Source organism: Zalophus californianus, chromosome 3 (assembly GCF_009762305.2).
Source record: "Zalophus californianus isolate mZalCal1 chromosome 3, mZalCal1.pri.v2, whole genome shotgun sequence".
In the NCBI taxonomy this organism is placed as follows: Eukaryota; Metazoa; Chordata; class Mammalia; order Carnivora; family Otariidae; genus Zalophus; species Zalophus californianus.
This window is the reverse complement of record NC_045597.1, coordinates 78918709-78933061: the sequence shown is the minus strand read 5'-3', so window position 1 is coordinate 78933061 and position 14353 is coordinate 78918709. Positions and strand designations below refer to the sequence as shown.

At 40.6% G+C, this 14353-nt stretch overlaps 1 protein-coding gene across 11 annotated transcripts in view; it reads right to left on the bottom strand.

Moving 5' to 3' along the window:
• The window catches only part of ZDHHC20 (zinc finger DHHC-type palmitoyltransferase 20), a 70533-nt gene extending 59489 nt beyond the window's left edge, over positions 1-11044 (bottom strand). For 3 of the 11 annotated variants that reach the window (XR_003519139.2, XM_027589685.2, XM_027589681.2), the window contains exon 1: positions 10731-11042. Coding sequence is in view for 9 of the 11 variants with exons in the window: in XM_027589685.2 (XP_027445486.1) it covers positions 10731-10848 (118 nt within the window). In the remaining 2 variants the exon portion in view is untranslated. Of the gene's footprint in view, positions 1-10730 lie in introns of all 11 variants that reach the window. The other 8 variants (XR_003519138.2, XM_027589686.2, XM_027589684.2 and 5 more) reach the window with 5 other exon arrangements.
• Positions 11045-14353: the final 3309 nt, after the last annotated feature.

Here is a 14353-nt window from a genome sequence, read left to right as displayed (position 1 = left end):
AGAGGGGCACCTGGGTGGCTCAGTCATTAAGCATCTGCCTTTGGCTCAGGTCATGATCCCGGGGTCCTGGGCCCCACATCAGGCTCCCTGCTCCGCAGGAAGCCTGCTTCTCCCTCTCCCACTCCCCCTGCTTGTGTTCCCTCTCTCGCTGTGTCTCTATCAAATAAATAAATAAAAATCTTTAAAAAAAACCTAGAATTAAAAATAAAGAAACAAAGAAAACTACCAAAAAAGGACAAAAAAAGGAAGGCAAGAAAAAATATGCTAGTGGCTACTTAAATCTTCTCCCCATCTCCAGTAATATCTGAAAGCCTACTCTGCTAATAACTTTACGTTATTTTGTAAGTTCCATTTTATAGCATAGGAACAAGTTCAGAGAGGTTAAATGATTTATGAAGATCATTCAACAAGTATTAAAGTACAGCCAGGAGGCCAGTGTGACAGCTGTAGAAACAAAGGAAGAGCAGAGAGGAAATTATGTCAGAGAAGTAATGAGGGGAGGAGGCCATGGTAAGCACTTTAGGTGTTCCACTGAACAAGAGAGGAACCAGCCAAGGTTTTCAGAAGAGGAGTGACCAATCTGGTATTGACTTTAAAGGGACTATTCTGGCTGCTCTGTGGAGAATGGACAAAGTACAGGGTGAGGATGGGGGTGGAGTGAGGAGGGAGAGACAAAATATAAGAGTATAGTACTACAATGATATAGATAATGTGATAACCACCCACAACTTAGTGACTTCAACAACCACCAAGTATTATTTCCTGTAATTGTGTGGGTCAGCAGTTCAGGCTATGATCAGCCGGACTGCTTTTCTACCAGTTATAGTCAACTGGCAGCTCAACTGGGGCAGGAGACTATAAGATGCCCTCATTCATACATCAGGGGCTTTGGCACTTAGCTCATCTTGGCTGGGCCTCTCTCTCCATACAGTCTAGCCTGGACTCCCTTACATGGCAGCTAGTTTCAAAAGAGTCAAGGCAGAAGATCCATGCTATCTTGAGGCCTAGGCTCTAGATCTCACATATCACTTCTACCACATTCTACTGATCAAAGCAAGTACAAGGCCAACCCAGATTCACTGGGTGGGCAAAAAGACTCCCTGTCTTGATGGGAGGAGGTACAAATTATTGTGGTCATGTTATTCAATCTGCTCCACAAGACAGAGATTATAGTGGCTTGAATGAATATAGTTCCATGGTGGTGGTAAGCAGCTGGATTTAATGCCAGGATTTCTTAATTAATTGGATATGGGAAGATTTTCAACCAAGAAACTGGAAGGATGAAACTCATTTACTGAACTAGGGGAGGAGGAGTTGGGGCGGGGTGAGGGGAGAGAAATAACTCAGGAGCTTTTGTTTTAGATGTGGTAAGTCTGAGAGGCCTATTAGATATCCAAGTAGAGATATCAAGTAGATGGTTAGTCTGGAGTTTAGCATGCTATATCTTTGCCACAAACTAGAAGAGGCCAGGGGGGAAGGAAAGTTTTATTTGTATCACTAGGGCATAATGGTCTTCTTCCAAATAGTCTGCCATGGTTTCTAAGTTGTCCGGCACCTTTTCCTTCATGTATCTTGTCTTATCAGAAACAGGGACGACCCAAAGAAGGTTCAGTTAATATGGAAGAAAATATAAAAGCTCTTCTTGTTCATTTGGGTTGGGTTTTTTGGATATGTATTTATAGAGCTCTCTCAGACCAGTTTGCTTTCTGGTATCAACAGAAAATAACATAAGAACAAATTAATTCACTAGCAGTCAAAAGAAAAAAATCTGTTCTTTAGAAAAAGAAAAAAAAAAGACGGAAAGAAGACTGGGATAATTACAGAATGCAAATAAAAAGGTTCACAGGGCACTATAGCTTTCAAAGGCAAGTTATATAGAAAATTACTATACTCCAGCATCTGAAAGCAGATAGGAAATAACAAAATAAGGTTTTTATTTCTTTTTTATTTAAAGATTTTATTTATTTGACAGAGAGAGACACAGTCAGAGAGGGACTACAAGCAGGGGGAGTGGGAGTGGGAGAGGGAGAAGCAGGCCTCCCGCCGAGCAGGGAGCCCGATGCGGGGCTCGATCCCAGGACCCTGAGATCATGACCTGAGCTGAAGGCAGATGCTTAATGACTGAGCCACCCAGGCGCCCCAATAAGATTTTTAAAAATATCCTAATTCACATCTTAACTTTTCCTATAATTATGTCAACCACTGGGGATGAGATATAGGGAGCTAGTTTTTTTTCTAAATAATATCAGTATAATTTCAAAGAATCATTGTTTCATTATCCAAAACAAAGACTCCATAACCAATAAGCAAGATCATCCAGGCTTTAACCCTGAAGACTACTGAAATATATGTATGGTAATCATAATTTAATTAATATTGTTATTGTGGATGTTTGTTCTGATATATTCAAACATGACTCAAGTGAGTTTATGACTATGATTCTATTCAATCCAAAACATATTAATTGAATGTTTATTAGTAATTAGACTCTCTAGTAGATGCAAAGATGAGCAAGACCCATACACACTGAAATCTTGTAAGCAGGATTTTTCAAATACTTAAATGTGATATAATAGTATATATTTTTTATTTATATTCTAATTCAACGCACAAATGATTTGTGGAGGCTTACAAGAAATAATATTCTTAAATAAAGCTGTAAATATATTTTAAAAACAGAAAAATACAAATTAGACATGAAGTAGAGAATAAGGGGAGAAATACCAATGCATGCTACAACACAGAGAAACCTCAAAAACATGTAAAAGACACCAAACACAAAAGACCACTTACTGTATGACTCCATTTACATGAGATGTCCAAGAAAGGCATACAGATACAGAACACAGATTAGAGGTTGCCTGGGGCTGGGAACAGGAATTAACCATTATTAGGCATGAGGGATCTGACAAAGGTGACTGCAGTGTTCTAAAAATGAATGGTCTTATAACAGCACAACTTGGTAAATTTACTGAAAACCATTGCATTTTATATTTCAAATGAGTGAATGTTATGGTATGTAAATTATACGTTATAAAGTTTTTTTTAAAAAAAGGTAAAATAAAAATGTTTATAGACATACAAAAGCCGAAATAATTCATCACCAACTGACATGCCTTATAATAAATGTTAAAGAAAGCCCTCAGGAGAGGGAAACGACATGAGAAGGAAATCTGGATCTATAAAAAAAGAAAATACCAGCAGAAATGGTAACAACATGGGTAAATATATAAGATTTGTTTTCATATTATTTAAATCTTTTAAAAAGATAATAAGTGGTTTAAACAAAATAATAGCAATACAGTGAGTTTTATAATATAAAAAATGCATAATAATGGCATGTAAGGCTGAGAGGGAAGAATTGGAAGAGTGCTTTTATAAGGTACTAAATGTGAAGCAGTATATCACTAGAAGGTAGATTATAATAAATTAAAGATGTAATCTATAAACCCTAAAACAAATCACTAAAATAACAGAGTTACAACTAGTAAGCCAACAAAGGTGAGAAAATAGAATCATAAAAAATAACTCAAAAGTCAAAAATCATTAAATAACTCGAAAGAAGGCAGGAGAAGGAAAAGGGAACATAAATAGGACAGATTAAAAGAAAAAAACAGCAAATGGTAAGGCTTAAACCTGACTATATTAATAATTACATTAAATGTAAATGGTCAAAACACACCAATCAAAAGAGATCGTGCTATAATTGATAATACTGTTGTATATTTGAAGGATGCTGAGAGTAAATCTTAGAAGTTCTCAACACAAGGGAAGAAAAAATATGTAACTATGTGTGGTTAATGGATGTTAACCAGATTTATTATGGTGATCATTTTATTTAATTATACCAAGTATATTTATATATTAACTTATTGTGTTGTACACTTGAACTAGTATAATGTTATATATCAACTATAACTCAATAAACAAACAAAAACAACAACAAAAAAGGAAAAAAAGCCACAGATTTTCAGATTGACTTTAAAAAGCAAGACCTAACTATAGGCTGCTTATGAGAAATGCATTTTTTTTTTAAAGTAGGCTCCACGCCCAGCTTGGAGCCCAATGCAGGGCTTGAACTCATAGCCCTGAGATCAAGACCTGAGCTGAGATCAAGATTTGGATGCTTAATTGACCTGAGCCACCCAGGCACCCCAAGAAATGCATTTTACTTTTTTTAAGATTTTATTTGACAGAGAGAGAGCACAGCAGAGGGAGTGGCAGGCAGAGGGAGAGGGAGAAGCAGGCTCCCCGCAGAGCAAGGGAAGCCTGATGTGGGACTCAATCCCAGGACCCCGGGATCATTACCTGAGCCAAAGGCAGTTGCTTAACCAACTGAGCCACCCAGGTGCCCAAGAAGTGCATTTTAAATATAAAGACATAAACAAGTTAAAATAAAAGGACAGAGAAAGACCTTCCATGCTAAAACTAATCAAAAGGAAGATTAGTGGACATGTTAATATCTGCCAAACTAGATTTCAAAGCAAGTAATATCACCAGGGATAGAAAGTCATTTCATAATGACAAAGGGTCAATTCATCAAGAGAACACTATAATCCTAAACATTGTATGTACCTAATTACAGAGCTGCAAATGCAGGAAGCAAAAACTGACAGAACTACAAGGACAAAGACACAAATCCATAATTATAGTCATACCTCTCTTAATAATTAATTGATAGAACAAAGAGAAAATCAGTGGGGTGCCTGGGTGGCTCAGTTGGCTAAGTGTCTGCCTTTGGCTCAGGTCATGATCCTGGAGTCCTGGGATTGAGCCCTGCATCGGGCTCCCTGCTCAAGGGGAGTCTGCTTCTCCCTCTCTCTCTGTCCCACCCACCCCCCAGCTCATGGTCACTCTCTCAAATAAATAAATAAATAAATAAATAAAATCTTAAAAAGAAAATCAGCAAGAACATAGGAAACTTGAACAACACTGTCAACCAACTTGCCTTAACATCTATGGCACATTATGACATAATAGAAAACTTTACCCAACAACAAACAGCAAAATACACTGCTGTACACAACAGAATACATTTTTCTCAAATGCACAAGAAATGCTTCCACTACAGCCCACATTTCGGGCCATGAAACAAGCCTGAGTACATTTTAAAGGACTCAAGTCATGCAAGGTATCTGACCACATGGAATTAAATTCAAAATCAGTAACAAAAAGGTATCTGGAAAATCCTCAAATAACTGCAAATTAGCATACTCCTAAAATAACCCATGGGTCAAAGATGAAATCCAAAGTGAATTTAGAAAATAATTTTAATTGAATGAAAATGAAAGTACAACATATCAACATTGATGGGAAGTGAATAAAGCATTATTTAGGAGTAAATTTACAGAACTAAATACGTAAGAAAGGACTCAAATCAGTGACTTCAGTTTCCATATTAAGAAACTAGAAAAAGAGCAAATTAAATCCAAAGTAAAAGAAGGAAAGAAACAATACATATCAGACAAGAAATCAATGAAAAAGAAAATGAAATAATAGAGAAAAATCAATGAAATCAAAAGCTGGTTGTTTTGAAACCAATAAAAAACACTGGAATTAACTCTGGCAAGACACTGTTCTCAATGTTGATATTTAAGCTATTTATCTTGTCTCTTTCTAAATTTGAAGAAATTATGAAGGAGACACAGGAATATTAGCTATACAGTCTGAGGTCACGTTTCTACATATGTCTCTCTGAAAAGAAATAAGGGGCATATCCATCCTTGGGCAAACCACATAGCTCTTCCACACAACAGTTTTCTCAGAAGTAAAATAAATGGATTAGATCATCTCTAAAATCTCTTTGGGCTTTAAAATCCTCTACATGTCAAATAAGAGGTACACATCTACTATTGACAATTTTAAATGACCTGAACAGGATGTCCTGATAAAACCCTGGGAGCCTGAATTAGTACTTTCCTCGAAAATAACCATCTTGACCAAAGCGTAAAAGTTGGTCAATCCACCCATAAATTCATATGTTTAAGTATCAACCTCAGGAGAAAAATCAAAAGAGGATTTCAGTTTAATTTAATGTCAAGCACCAATATTACTAATTACTTAATCATTACTTCTCCCCTGTGAGATGGCCATCTTAGATTCATTACTTCTTACTCAATTTTGTCTTCAATATTACTCCTTCTAGTAATAGAAGTACACATTTTATATGCATGTGTGTGCTCATAAGTTATATAAGTTATAGAGGCTGAAAAGGAATGAGGGCCTTTTATAAATTTATTTGTTCAAATGTCCTATTGTGGGCCAGCATTTTTATTGTCTGAGCTATTTAGGAACACTCTGCTGCTACCTTTTAGGAGAAAATTACCTTATATAAATAGATCATAGATAAGACTGAAATCTGCCATGAGTGTACAGACCTGGATAACCAAGTAGACTAGTCTTGCATAGTAATTAATTTTAAAAGCATGGGCTCTAGAGCCAAACTACTTGACTTCTAATAACGATTATGCCGTTTACTAGTTGTATTACCTTGGACAAATTATTTAACTTTTTGGACATTTATATGAACATTAAATAAACACAATAAAGATGTAATTATAATCATCCTCTCCTATCTAGTTTGATAAAAAAAAAATACCAGAAGCTAAGAAAATTCTATAAAAATTATTAAAACAGCACTTTATATTTTTTATTTCAACTTGTGTATTTGGTGTTATATTAATTTCAGGTGTAAAATATAGTGATCCAATTAATTCCACATATTACTCAGTGCTCATCAAGACAAGTATACACTTTTTTTTAAGAATTGAAAGTATATTTATTTTTAAAAATTTTTTAAATGTTGTTAGCCAACACATTAGTTTTTGATGTAGTGTTCAACGATTCATTAGTCGCATATAACCCCCAATGCTCATCACAACATGTGCCCTCCTTAATACCCATCACCCCGCAAGTGTACTCTTAATCCCCTTCACCTATTTTACCCATCCTCCTACCCACCTCCCCTCTGGTAACTATCTGTTCTCTGTAATTAAGAGTCAGTTTTTTGGTTTGTCTCCTTTCCCGCCCCCCCACTTTGTCCATTTGTTTTACTTCTTAAATTCCACATGAGTGAAATCATATGGTATTTGTCTTTCTCTGACTTATTTCACTTAGCATTATACTCTTATACCCTCTGGCTCCATCCATGTTGCTGCAAATGGCAAGATTTCATTCTTTTTATGGCTGAATAATACTCCATTGTGCGTGCACACACACACACCCCACCTCTTTTTTTATTTTTTTTTATTTATTTTTTTTTTTTAAAGATTTTATTTATTTATTTGAGAGAGAGAGAGAATGAGAGATAGAAAGCACGAGAGGGAAGAGGGTCAGAGGGAGAAGCAGACTCCCTGCTGAGCAGGAAGCCCGATGCGGGACTCGATCCCGGGACTCCAGGATCATGACCTGAGCCGAAGGCAGTCGCTTAACCAACTGAGCCACCCAGGCGCCCATCTTTTTTTTTTTTAAAGATGTTATTTATTTGAGAGAGGGAGAGAGAATGTGCACATGTGTGCATGCACAAGCTGGGGGTGGGGGTGGCAGGGAGGGTGAATGCATGGGGGGAGAAGCAGACTTCCTGCCCAGCAGAGAGGCCAACGAGGGGCTCAATCCCAGAACCCTAGATCATGACCTGAGCCAAAGGCAGATGCTCAACCAACTGAGCCACCCAGGCGCCCTATACTACCTCTTCTTTATCCATTCATCAATCAGTGGACACTTGGGGTACTTCCATAGTTTGGCTATTATAAATAATGCTAAAACAGCACCTTAAACTCATACTTCACTCAATTTACAGCAAAATTATATATTGACATATTCCAGTGGGAGGGGCCATGTTATGAAAACATAGGTATATAAAAGTAGTTTAAAAGACAGTTTTACTATGAAAGTGAATGAGGTTTTATGCTGATTCATACAGTCCAGTGATACTGCAGATCTCCCAAATTCTCCCTAGTTAACCTCAGATAACTTAGAAATATTAAGTAGAGGCCCTATAAGACCTTTCACTGCTGAATATTTTATTTACTTTTTTTATTTTATTATGTTTTGTTAATCACCATACATTACATCATTAGTTTTTGATGTAGTGTTCCATGATTCATTGTTTGCGTGTAACACCCAGTGCTCCATTCAGTACGTGCCCTCTTTAATACCCATCACCAGGCTAACTCATGCCCCCAACCCCCCCGCCTCTAAAACCCTCGGTTTGTTTCTCAGAGTCCATAGTCTCTCATGGTTCGTCTCCCCCTCCGATTTCTGCTGAATATTTTAAAATATTGTCAAGCTTTGGGCCTTAATTGTTGCAGAATGTTTTAATTTAATGAAATCCTGGGGTATGATCTCTAATGGATGGGCCTAAAGCCTAACTGAAGTCATGACCTCCAAAAAGGGGAACCACTTAACCCCACCCACTACCCCCCCAATCATGGAACAATTACAGTTCCAGTGACTCACTAAAAGTTACATGTATAGTGTAAAGATGTGGATCACAGTGCAATAGCCACTCAATAATCGTGTGACCTAACCAAAGACCTATTTGCTCAGAGTCTTATTTCCTACATCTGTAGAAGATACCTATGATCGGAGATATTGAGGATTAAAGGAAAGAACGAATAAAATGTCCCTTCCAGGGGCGCCTGGGTGGCTCAGTTGTTAAGTGTCTGCCTTCGGCTCAGGTCATGATCCCAGGGTCCTGGGATCGAGCCCCGCATTGAGCCCCACATCGGGCTCCTGGCTCTGCAGGGAGCCCACTTCTCCCTCTCCTCCCCCCTTGTACCCTCTCACTGTCTCTCCTTCTCTCTCTCTCAAATAAATAAATAAAATGTTTAAAAATAAAATGTCCCCTCCATCCCCACTAGCACACAGCACTTCCCAATTCATATTCATTTCCCTTTCCTTATGTTTAACTTCACCTTTTGATTTTTTTTTTTTTGACAAAAACCATCTATAGGTTAGGGTGTGCGATTTCAACATAAATGCACATTTTCAGTGCTCCTTCAGAAGCTTTACTTCAAAGCCACTGTGTAATTAGGATAGGGTAGGAATAATCTTCTGACAGAATTAAATAAGACTGGTACAACTTTTGGAATAAATACCCACTTCAGAGTAAATAAGATCAAGTACCATAATAAACTGATGAGAATCCTATGATCACTGTCATTTTTTGGAAGTAGCTTCAAGAAATACCTAAATCTAGTCAATTTTCATTGATTCAAACATCATTATTTAATAATATTCAACAGATTATCTCCACTATAATGTGGAAATGTATTCAACAACTAATTTATTCTGGGCCTATTTGCAGGAATAGTTTTCCTTAAAATTAAATATCTATAGGTACAATATAATTTTCTTGAAGGTGGTTATTTTCATTTAAAAACCTACTTCTAACTTTCTGAGCCAAAGCATTCTCTTTCATGTGCAGAACTCGGTTTTAACCAAGTATTTGACAGTTGTACAAATCCAGAGCCACCCACAACTGGAGAAGTCTGGATTGTGTCACTTGCAAGTGAGTGGGTGGTACAACTTCTTTTCATTTCATACTATTAGTATCAATCTACCTCATGTGGCTCTTTTTTTAAAGTGTATATAACAAGGGTCCTTTAGAGAGCTGTGGCCTGGAGACTAGAACTAGATCATTCCGGGATACCAAGGGATTGCTTTTACAAACACCACTTACCATTTGGTCCTAAGTTGTCACGAAGAACTGGTATAAAGAGCAGACACACACAGAAGCGGAAGGCTAGGATAACCCTAAAATAGCTGCACACTCAAAGCCTATGAACAATTAACTTCAGGCAGAGGAACCAATCACTATCACAAACACAGAAGGAGCCCTCAAACAGTGTTTTGAACACAACCAATTTCCTTCAGTCTTAACGGCCACCTATTCAAATCAATGTCATAAATCCTTGAAGTGTACTGCGGTGTTACTCCTTTCTTATCCCAGGGAACCTGGTGAGAAACTGAACGGGCAGTAACGAAAATAAAACAATACCTTAAAATCTGAGGATGAAAAAAATATACACCTCCATAATAAATAGTGAAGAAAAAAAGAGAATCGAGCTATATCTCATCTCACTCATTCTTTCGGCCTTAACATAACATTTTGTATAAGTTACTGGATTCAGACGTAAAAGAAATAAACTTGAAAATGGGTCAGTGCCACCAAAAATCAGAAGCGGGCGCTCATCTGTCTTCTATGGCTAACGAAAAGACCACCTGCCTTCCCCCACCCACCAGCCAGCTCTTCAGGTAACACGCTTTTCTTCTCGCGCTGTTAAGGCAATCTAGGAGGAACAGATTTCTTTATTTTAAAACATTAACAAAAGCAAAGAATGCAACACACACACACACACACACACACACACACACATACACACAAAACTTCTACGAAGCTCGGCTCGACCGTTCGAGGAAAACCCGTCTCAGAGCATTCCACCTCAGGAGAACGAGACCCCCCGCGGGGGACCGCAGACCCCAGGACGCTATCACCGCCTCGCTCTGCCCGGACCTCGGTCGGAGCAGTGCGGCTCAGCGCGCAGTGTCGCGCACGCCCAAAGGCCGCACCGCGCCGCACCGCACCACCGTGACAAAGCCACGAGCGCGGCGGCCTGCTTCCCCCCGGGCCTGGGCCGGACCCCCGCGGCCCCGCAAGGGCAGGCGCAGGCCCGCGGGGCGCAGAGGCCCGGCCTTCCGCCCGGTCCCGGCCCCCGCCTGGTACTCACACACGCACAGCTCCACCACGTACGCGTAGTAGGACCAGACGACCACGAAGGTGATGAAGAGCACCGGCACCCAGCCCACGCTGCGCTGGCAGCAGCGCCAGAACGTCCACGGCGCCATGTTCCGCTGGCGGCTGCTGCACCCAGCGCCACACTGTAGAGCGGAGCGCCAAGCCCCCGGCGGCGGCGGCGGCGGCGGCGACTCGGGCGCTCCGGGCCGCTCCTAGCCCAGGTGCCCCGCCTCCGAGACAGAGCCCGCCGAAGAGAAGATGGGAGTCCCCTTCACGACTCCTCCCCTCGCCGCGCCCGGCCAGGTCCCGCCCCGGCCCTGCATCCCACCGCCCCCCTCGCCCCCCTCCCCGCGCCCACGCCCGGCCCGCCTCCGCCCGCCTCCGCCCGCCTCCGCCCGCCTCCGCCCGCCTCCGCCCGCCTCCGCCCGCCTCCGCCCGCGCCTCCGGGGGCCGGGCCCGAGCGTGGGGGCGGGGATTCCGTTGGGGACGGCCCTTGGGGCGTGGCAGAATGGCCCAGCGGGAGGAGGAGGTTGGGGGAGGAGAGGAGGCAGCTGCTGGAAACGATTCTTTGATTCGTGGGCCTTGGCCTCTCCGTACAGAACTTGCTCTCCTGGGGTCCTTCGGCTTCTAACCAGTTGGGGCCCATTTTCAAACAGGACCAGACCGTGCTCCACCCAACGTGCGGGCAAGGAATGTATATTGTTATAAGCTCCTCCAGTGCTTCCGATGTGCATCTCAGGTTACGAACCCCTGTACTTTGAAGTAATTTGCTCCATGTTTCAGGTGGAACTGACAGATGAAAACCCCTTTCTGAGCGTTCCTCCCCAGGGGAAGGAGGCGCCTGGCGGACCCCAGGACGCTATCATTTTTTGAAGATGGAACTAGTAGATGTCTGTGATTTAGGATGGAAGCCACGTGGTGTCAGTTTGATTTGAAACCCAGAAGGGGAGCAACAACCCTCCCCCTGTCCCCCAAACGACTACTGAAATTTCGAGAGCTTATTTACAAATGGGGAATCTTGCTAAATAATGCCCATAGTCATAACAACCTAGAAGCATCACTGTGAAGACATCATAATACAAGATCAGAAGCATTTCAAGTAATTCCAAGCCGCATTTCCAGTTACTATCATGTCTATTCTGGTTAGACTAAAAGATTTTAGTTAGCTACTGCTCACTAAGGTCTCCATGAAGCAGATTTCCCCCTTTTATAGTGTGATACAAAGGTAGTGAAAGCAAATAATATTTAACCACAGCACACTAGTGTTAGAAATAATAAAGGATGTGTGAAATATTTTGTCCTCCCAGATTTTGTATCTTCAAAGTCATGTTAGTGGCAAAATTGACAGTAGGTTAAAGGCAGTAAGGTGGATCAATTTCTGCTTGTTTTCCAGAGAGGCTCTTAGGAGGGTTAGGCTTCAGGCTGGAATTTGGATTGACATGAAGACCATAACTTAAAGCCTTTTCCCTTCCTGCCATCTATGTATATAAAAATCATCCTACTAAAGTTCAGCACAAATGCCATGTCTTCCAAAAGCCATTCTTAATCTGGAAATGATTCATTTCTGTTGTGCCACTTTGCTTATAATACCTGTATAAGTTTCCTAGGGCTGCCATAACAAAGTACCACAAACTGATGGCTAACACAAGAGAAATTTATTGTCTCACGGTTTCGAAGATTAGAAGTCCTAAATTAAGGTGACAGCAGAGCTGTACTCCCTCTGAAAACTATAGAGGCTAATTCTTGCCCATTTCCTAGCTTCAGGTAGTAGCCATCAGTCCTCAGCATTCCTTGGCTTGCAGCTAGATCTTTCCAATCTCAGCCTCTATTGTCACATGATGTTTTCTCTTCCTGTGTCTGTAACTCTATGTCTTTTCTTTATTGGATTAAGTGTCCACTCTACGCCAGTATCTGAAATTAATACACCTCATCTTAAACTAATTGCATCTGCAAGCATCCTATTTGCAAATAAGGTCCCATTCTAAAGCACTGGGGGTTAGGACTTCAACATGTCTTTTGGGAATGCAATCCAGTCCACAACACACATATTTTTTTATGGTATTTGTAAATGTCACCTTGCCTACTACCTTGTGAGATCCTTGAAAGTAGAAGGTATTTTACACATCCTGTTTTCTCTACAGGGCCTTGAAATCGGAAATATTCAGTAATTATTTCTTGAATGGACATTTGAAGGATTCTGCTGTGATCTAGCTATTCTTCCTAACTTTTGAAGTCACCAACCAGATCACATTAGTTTTTGATTTCTAAAAATTTGTCACATGTTCTAAGAAGGTATTAATTCTATATGAGATCTAGAGAATATTTCTGATCAATTTTCTTGTCCTGAGATCAATCCAGTAAGGATGCACATTTTCAGGAAGGTAGTAACATTTTCATTCTTTTGAGAATGTTTCTTTTTTTTTAATGTCCTTTTTTATTTTTATTTTTTATTTATGAGAATGATTCTATCTTAAATGACTAGACATGAGTTAATGTTCCTTTGCTTATAATCAATAAGAGGCAGCAACTTAAATTCCTTCTTTCCTTGTCCATGTTGGGCTGGTGATTTTACACCATCTCTACTACCGGTTGTGACAACGGAGTATCATTTAAAGACTTTAAGCAGGGTAGTGTTGTGAGTGGAATTACATTTTATAACAACCCCCCTGGCCTTAGTGGGAAGAATGGATTGGAGGAAAGAAAGACTAGAGGCAGAGAAACCAATTAGGATGCTGTTGCAGTCATACAAGCAAGAGGTATGGTGGCCTGAACTTGGGTGTGGCAGTGAAGAAAGTGATAAAAAAGCTATTTAGGTCTTCTGATCAACTTTGACACACCCAACTCTGCTCCAGAAACAGAGCAATAAGAGATATAAATCCAAAAATAGAAAACCAATTAGACAAACTGAGACTCAAACCTCCATTCCCAACTTCTACCCTCCCTAGCCCTCAACAAAGGAAGCAGAATAAAGTGCTCAGCCCCTAGGATCATGGCTTTTAACAGAGACTGGAGGCCACACTGCCACTCCCTGACCAGAAAGTAGACCAAACAGCCAACTGGCCTTGTGACTCAATATATGCTGTCTCTATTATTACCACCAGCCAGGAACATCAAAATGCCATTTCATTTTTCATTTTTAAATTATTTATTTTTTTAAGATTTTATTTATTTGGGGTGCCTGGGTGGCTCAGTTGGTTAGGCAACGGCCTTCGGCTCAGGTTGTGATCCTGGAGTCCTGGGATCAAGTCCCGCATTGGGCTCCCTGCTCAGCGGAGAGTCTGCTTCTCCCTCTGACCCTCCCCCTCCCATGCTCTCTCTCTCATCCTCTCTCTTAAATAAATAAAATCTTTAAAAAATTAAAAAAAAGATTTTGTTTATTTAACAGAGAGAGAGAGAAAGAGAGCACAAGCAGGGGGAGCAGTAAACAGAGGGAGAAGCAGGCTCCCTGCTGAGCAAAGAGCCAGATGCAGGGCTTGATCCCAGGACCCTGGGATCATGACCTGAGCCGAAGGCAGGTGCTTAATGACTGAGCCACCCAGGTGCCCCGCAAAATGTCATTTTAAATTTTAGTTTTGAACTAAAAGCTGGAGAAGAATAAAGGCAGCTTTAAGCATC